Source organism: Camelina sativa, chromosome 19 (assembly GCF_000633955.1).
Source record: "Camelina sativa cultivar DH55 chromosome 19, Cs, whole genome shotgun sequence".
Classification (NCBI taxonomy): Eukaryota; Viridiplantae; Streptophyta; class Magnoliopsida; order Brassicales; family Brassicaceae; genus Camelina; species Camelina sativa.
The window spans coordinates 21315513-21323069 of record NC_025703.1 but is presented as its reverse complement, the minus strand read 5'-3'; the positions used below and the strand labels follow the sequence as shown (position 1 = coordinate 21323069).

At 33.8% G+C, this 7557-nt stretch overlaps 1 protein-coding gene and 1 long non-coding RNA gene across 2 annotated transcripts; both read left to right on the top strand.

Moving 5' to 3' along the window:
- LOC104768062 lies at positions 250-4806 on the top strand. Its single transcript, XM_010492002.1, has 7 exons — positions 250-713; positions 810-1792; positions 1910-2351; positions 2586-3076; positions 3149-3190; positions 3333-4382; positions 4490-4806. The coding sequence occupies exons 1-7, from the start codon at positions 250-252 to the stop codon at positions 4804-4806; spliced, it is 3789 nt and encodes a 1262-aa protein (XP_010490304.1).
- LOC109130959 lies at positions 5783-6300 on the top strand. Its single transcript, XR_002036718.1, has 2 exons — positions 5783-6001; positions 6099-6300. It is a non-coding gene; the product is annotated as an uncharacterized LOC109130959 (long non-coding RNA).

The following is a 7557-nucleotide window of genomic DNA, read 5'->3' as shown; positions in this document are numbered from 1 at the left end:
AGGAGAAGACAATTCATCATCATCTGACTATGCTTCTGATGATGAAAATGTTGTTGATCAATTTACACCACAAGTGTCATCTTCTAATGCAGCTAAACTACGTTACGATATGCTCACCCTGTTTGAGGCAAGTTTTAAAAAAGTATTCGGAATGACAACTTTAAGTACAAGGAATACAGTTAATTTATGGCCAGGTATTATTACTTGACTTATATTTTAAAATGGATTTATAAACAAAAAAAGTTGTCAATGACGAAACATTATTTATGGGCAGGATATGAAGATGATGGTGATCCTGATTATAGTTGTAGTCATTGTGGTGCATTATTTTGGTATGGAGAGAGGGTTAGAAGAACCAGAAAAACTAATAACCCAGTCTATATTGGATGTTGTATGCAAGGACAAATTGTTCTACCTATGCTAAAAGAGTCTCCAGAGATGTTATGGAATCTACTAACAAATGAAGATGATTTATCACGTCATTTCCAAGAGAACACTAGACCTTACAACATGCTTTTCTCATTTACATCTTTGGGTGGGAGGGTAGACCGTTCTGTTAAAAAAGGACGTGGTCCATCAATGTTTGCTTTGCAAGGCGAAAACTATCACTTGATGGGTTCTTTGAAACCAAAGCCTGGTGATTATGCAAAGTTTCAACAGCTTTATATTGTTGACACTCAAAATGAAGTCAACAATAGTTTGAATGTTATGAGGTAATGAAAACGGATTCTTTATTTTACATGGAATACTATGTATATTATAATATGTGTAATAATCTTTGCTAATGACTGATTTTTTATGAAATGCAGCAAAGAAGACCGTAGAAACAATGTTGATGGAAAGAAAAAATTCAGGCCAGACCTGGTGGAAAGCTTCATTAAATTGCTTGACGACGTTAATCCTCATGTGCAAGCTTTCAGAATGGCCAGAGATAGGTTTGATATCGAGAAAGAAGAATCAAACTTCCATATGAGGATTATCTCAAATCGCAAGACTGATGGTAGGGAATATAACATCCCTACGGCCTCTGAAGTTGCTGCACTGATTCCAGGAGATATTGATGCGAGCATGGATAAGCGAGATATAGTTCTTCAAAAAAGAAGCGGTAAATTACTAAGAATTCATGAATGTCATGTCGCATATCTGGCCCTACAGTATCCTTTACTTTTTCCAAGAGGAGACGATGGCTACAGACTTGGTATTAAGAAGACAAAGATAACCAGAGGCAGTAAATCAAATAAACAGACAAAGAATAAGGATTCAAAGAAAAAGAGTCAGAAGGATGTAAGTATGAGACAGTGGTTTGCGTATAGGCTTCAAGAAAGGAAAAATGAGAAGCACACCCTTCTAAGATCAATGCGATTACTACAGCAGTTTATAGTAGAGGCTTATACTATGATCGAAACAAATAGGCTTAGGTTTTTTGAAAAAAACCAAAAGAAACTTCGAAGGACATACAAGGAAGATTTGAGGAAAGCAGCAGAAGATGGAGACGACAACCTAAGCAATCATGGAGACTCTTTAATTCTACCCGCTTCTTTTACTGGGGGACCAAGGTATATGAGGCAGAGCTACCTTGATGCAATGGCTACATGTAAGAAGTTTGGGTTTCCAGACCTCTTTATTACATTCACATGTAATCCTAAATGGCCTGAACTAGTAAGATTTGTCAATGAGAGGAAGCTAAAGGCTGAAGATAGGCCAGACATCATTTGCAAAATATTCAAGCTCAAGCTTGAGAATCTAATGGATGACATCACAAGAAGACATATTTTTGGAAAAACAGTTTCAGGTTTTAATTCTTTAACCTCTTCATTTTTTAAAACTAAAAATGTCTTCATTAAATTATTACTCTTTCTTTAATAACTCTATATATAACTATATATAAAATATTTATATTATTATGCAGCCATGTACACAGTAGAGTTTCAAAAGAGGGGTCTTCCGCATGCTCATATTATCGTATGGATGGATTCCAAATGCAAGTTCCCTACTGCAGACGAAATTGACAAGTTAATTTCTGCTGAAATTCCAGACAAAGATAGAGATCAAGAACTCTACAATATAATATCAGAATGTATGATTCATGGTCCATGTGATAGTGCTAACCCATCATCTCCTTTCATGGAAGAAGGTAGTTGTACAAAATTTTATCCAAAACAGCATGTTAATACCACCAGCATTGACAAGGAAGGTTACCCGGTTTATAGAAGAAGAAAGGATGGGCGTTTTATCGAGAAGAATGGTTTCAAATGTGACAATCGATATGTTGTCCCTTACAATCGGACTTTGTCCCTTAAATATCATGCTCATATTAATGTGGAGTGGTGCAACCAAACAGGTTCAGTAAAGTACTTATTTAAGTATGTTCACAAAGGTAATGATCGAGTTGGTGTCATTGTTGAACCTCTTAAAAAAAAAAGTAAATATCGCTGGTTACAAGAATCTCCAAAATGAGAATACTCATCATCGAAAGACGAAATACAAGATTACTTTGATGGCAGGTAAAATAAATTGTTGTTTAAAATTTCAATTTCCTCTTTATAATATTCATTATAAATCAACTTTATCTCCCCCTTTTTCAGATATGTATCTGCATGTGAAGCAATGTGGAGAATTTTAGCCTACCCAATACATTATAGGCAAACCGCTGTTGTGCCACTCACTTTCCATGAGGAAGGCAAACAACCTATTTATTACCGTGAAGGTGAGTTTGCACAGAATGTCATGGATCATGACTCTCTTGATGAATATCAGTTTCTTGCTTTATTTGAACTTAACAAGCGTGATGAAGAAGCTAGAAAGTTATTATACGAAGAAATACCAAGCAAGTTTATTTGGGATGGCAATGAGAAAGAATTTTATAGGAGAAAAACAAGAGCAGTTGCTATAGGGAGAATTAACTATGTTCCTCCCACCATCGACGATGCATATCATTTGAGGATCCTTCTCAATTCCAAAAGAGGTCCTACCAGTTTTGATCACATTAAAACTGTGAATGGTGTCATACACAAAACGTACCGTGAAGCATGTTACGCTCTTGGTTTATTAGATGATGACAAAGAATATATTGAAGGTATTAAACAAGCACACTTCATGTGTTCTCCAAAGTTCGTTCGTAAAATGTTTGTCATGATGCTTCTTTCAGCCGTTTTAAGTACTCCTCATACTGTATGGGAAGAAACTTGGGGTATGTTATCTGAGGACATATTAAGGCGGAAAAGAGAAGAACTAAAGTGACCATGTTCATTATATTTACTTTCTTATTAAGATTTTTTTTTTTTTTTTTGAGGTTAGATTTACTATATAGCTTAACAAATTTTATTTTACAGAGCTTACAATGACTGATGAAGAAAGGAAAATATGGTGTTTACATGAGATAAACAAACAGTTGAAAAGAAATGGTTCTTCACTAAAGGCTTTTAAAACTCTGCCCCAGCTACAGAATGAGAATCTTCCTATTTTAAACCAGTTAATAGCTGATGAACGGAGATTCATCAATCAAACTGATTTACAATCCAATCATCTCAAGTGGTTAAATATGCTTACGGAAAAGCAGAAGAAGATATATGATGAGATTATAGATGGAGTATTTTTCTTATATGGTTTTGGTGGAACTGGTAAAACATTTCTTTGGAGAGTTTTATCTGCAGCCGTAAGGATCATGGGAGAAATAGTGTTAAATACTGCATATAGCGGTATATCTTCTCTTTTGTTAGAGGGTGGCAGAACAGCACATTCAAGGTTTGGCATTCCTCTTGATGTTCATGAAACGCCTATGTGCCATATGTCAAGGTCTTATGATCTAAGTGAATTAGTCCAAGAAGCGAAGTTGATAATTTGGGACGAAGCTCCAATGATGAGTAAATACTGCTTTGAGACTTTGGATAGAAGTTTGAAAGATATAATGCGTGATCCAGAAGATAAACCTTTTGGGGGTAAGGTCATTATTTTTGGTGGTGATTTCCAACAGATACTTCCTGTTATTGTTGGTGCTGGTCGTGAACAAATTGTTAACTCCTCGTTAAACTCATCTTCCCTTTGGAATCATTGTAAAGTTTTAAGGCTAACAAGAAATATGAGGTTGCTGCAAAACATAAGTCCAAATGAAGCCAGGCAGATTGAAGAGTTCTCGAAAAGGATTCTTGATGTTGGAGAAGGAAGACTTAACGAGCCAAATGATGGAGTTGTTGATACTGACATCCCAGAAGAATTTCTTATCACAGAAGTGAACTCTCCAATTGAATCGATCATTAATGCAATATATGGAAATTGGTTACATTCAGCCAAGGATGCCAGCTATTTTCAAAACAGAGCTATTTTGTGTCCTACAAATGATGATGTCAGCACTATAAACGACCAAATGCTATCCATATTAGAAGGTTAGTAACAGTTTACTCAAAATATTCTGTATATACTATATGACGTTTCTGATTTTTTTTTAATTCAATTATTTATAGTTTTGTTTCAATCGTTGATTGTTTAACAGGTGATGAAAGAGTTTACTTAAGTTCAGATAGTATTGATCCTGCAGATAAAAGGTCGAAAGACAATCCTGCATATAGCCCGGATTTCCTAAACTCAGTTAGGATTTCAGGAGTACCAAACCATGCTCTTTGTTTGAAAATTGGTTGTCCAGTAATGTTGTTACGCAATATTGATGCTCATGGAGGTCTAATGAATGGAACAAGACTACAGATTACACAAATGGCTGATCATGTTTTACAAGCAAGAATAATCACGGGAACGAGAGTTGGTAAAATTGTTCTTTTACCAAGGATGGTATTAATACCATCAGATACCTGATTGCCTTTTAAAATGAGACGTAGACAATTTCCGATAAACGTTGCTTTTGTAATGACTATCAACAAAAGTCAAGGTCAGTCTCTCTCAAATGTTGGTTTATACTTGTCTAGACCTGTTTTCTCTCATGGTCAGCTATATGTAGCGATGTCTCGTGTAAGCTGTAAATCAGGATTGAAAATTCTCATTATTGACCCAAAAGGAAAACCTCAAAAGAAAACAAGAAATGTCGTCTTCAAAGAGGTTTTCCAAAACATTTGATCTGTCTTCATGCATATCTTCGTAAGACTCTGTTTTTATTTTGTTTCCATTCTTACCAAATTTATAGCTTTGGTCTTCGTTTCAATAATTTGATCATAGTTTTTTTTTTTTTTTTTTCAGGTTTTCTTTTATATTTTCACCCATCAACTAAATTTCTAAAATCTTATTAATTCATGTACTCCACCAAATAAGTTTTATCCCACATAAGAGACATAATGAGTTTCGTTTATTTAATTTATTTCATATATTTATTATATTTCATATATTCTACTACTATATTATTTACAATTTCTTAACCATGTATATATATATATATATATATACCTTTTTTAGAAGTTTTATAACTTAGTACATTCTTTATATTTGTTATCAACCTTTAAAAATGTAAATGTACAATATTCTAAGAGTGAAGAAATTATAATAAAATTTACATATTTATAGAAACAAAATCATAAGACAACAGCTAATACACTCGAATACAGTACAAAGGTTATTAGATACGAAGTAGAATAGAGGATAGAGTATTTCTGGCCAATCGGTGAAAACTGATCAAACCGAAACATTCGGTTTTTGGTAGTAAAGGAGAGAGAAGAAGTAAACCGATCGGTGAATTTATTTTAGAATTTTGGAATTCGGTTTTCTCGGTTTGATATCCGGTTACCGATCGGTTTATTCGGTTAAGGGGAACATGATATAAATACTTAAAACCCTAGATCTAATTCACTAATATCGCAGAAGGAAAAGATCTCGCCTCTTTTCCTTTACATTTGCTTCTTCTCCTTCCTACTTTTTTTAAACTACTTCTACATCTTTGATCTTCTTAGCTCTTGTTTTCTCCTCGTACTCTCTTCATATTTTTGTTTCTTCTAAATCAGTGGCAGCTATGACCGAGAATCTCCCTCAACTCAATCCGCCTTTGATGAACTTACAGTGTGAGGTTCGTGTTCAGATTTGATTATTGGGTTTCACCTACCTTTATATCTTAGACTTCGTGATTATATCTACTGATTTACTTGTTTTCTTTCATGTTTTAGTGAGAATGCGAGAAATAGACTCATCAGCCTCGTTCAAAGCAACCTCACTTGAAGGTGGTATAGGCTGGTCGGAGATCGTCGTTGATGTCACCGTCACAGCCACTTGAGTGGCAGCTCATATCTTTGTCAAAACCCTACCATTTGATTGGGTTGGGCTTTTGTTAATTGTATTTTGGGCTTTTGATTGTATTTGTAATGTGTTTTTAGTGGATTTGGATTTGTAATATAGTTAATTTTCATTTCGTAATATATAAACAGAAATAGAAACCGAATAAACCGAAGAAAAACAAAATTTGGTTCAATTTCGGAACATAATTTTTAGTCAATAACCGACCCGAATAAACCGACTTCCGAACCGATCCGAACCGAACTTTAATTCGGGTCTATTCGGTGGAATTTTTAGAAAACCGAATTTCTTCAAAACCGAATAATCCGATTTGAATAACCCGGTTAAACCGAACACCCAGGACTAGGATAGAGGCCAAAGGTAATTAGGTATGAATGGAAAGGGGTATGTGTCAGAGTCAATATCCTGCTCACTCAAATATATCTGATAATCTGAATATATCTGATAATTAAAACATATTATTAATTTCATATGAGTAATAATCTGAATATATCTGATACAGTATTATTAATTTTAAATTATAATAAACATATTGGCCCGTGATGTAACACGGGTTACTACCTAGTAATTAAAACAAAACATCTTCAGGTCACTTTTACAACCGAGGTAAGTTACACATAATTAATTATTTATTTTTAGCATTAAATTTCAATAATATAAAAAGAAAAGAAAACAACAATAGAGAACATAATCAATTAATTTGTCTCAAATATTCTTGTGTTCTTGTGTACATGATAATAAAAAATGTAAAAGTAAACAACATTGCATTAAAATCTATCTTTTATATATCCTTCTATATTTTCTTGGTTCTTCTTCTTCTATATTTTCTTGTCCTTCATCTTCTATCAAAAGGCCAGATGAAATCATTGTCTTCTGAAAAAACAAAGTAAAAAGACTTAGGTTCAATTACCACAACAGAATTCTTTTAGACTGAGGATCCGATGAAAATGAACCAATTGCACAATCTTAACCAAATGTATCATTCATGGCTTAACATATTATGCATAGTTGCTATAAGAGGTAAAGATAAATGTACCATACTTCACTAAATTCCATATCACGTCACTTTATGAGCATTCTAGTCAATTTTAGTCTCTGTCATTCTAGTCTGAAATTGTAGATCAAAATAAGTTAGAAAATGAGAACAAATCATCAAATGCTTCCTTTTGCTTTGATTGATCAGTGGGCATACTAGCAGATTCATTAAAACTATTATCCATACTTGGAAAAGCATCTCCAAGTAGATTTATAGTTTGGTTTTCAACATGATCTACATTGGATTCAGATTCTAATCCAATGGTTTCTTCATGGAAATCTAATTGTTCTCCATGT

Coding starts and splice junctions, on each gene's coding strand:
- LOC104768062 (XM_010492002.1), top strand. CDS start 250: ATGACGAAACATTATTTATGGGCAGGATATGAAGATGATGGTGATCCT. Junction 1,793..1,909: donor TTTTGGAAAAACAGTTTCAG/GTTTTAATTCTT, acceptor ATTATTATGCAG/CCATGTACACAGTAGAGTTT. Junction 3,191..3,332: donor TGTATGGGAAGAAACTTGGG/GTATGTTATCTG, acceptor TTTATTTTACAG/AGCTTACAATGACTGATGAA.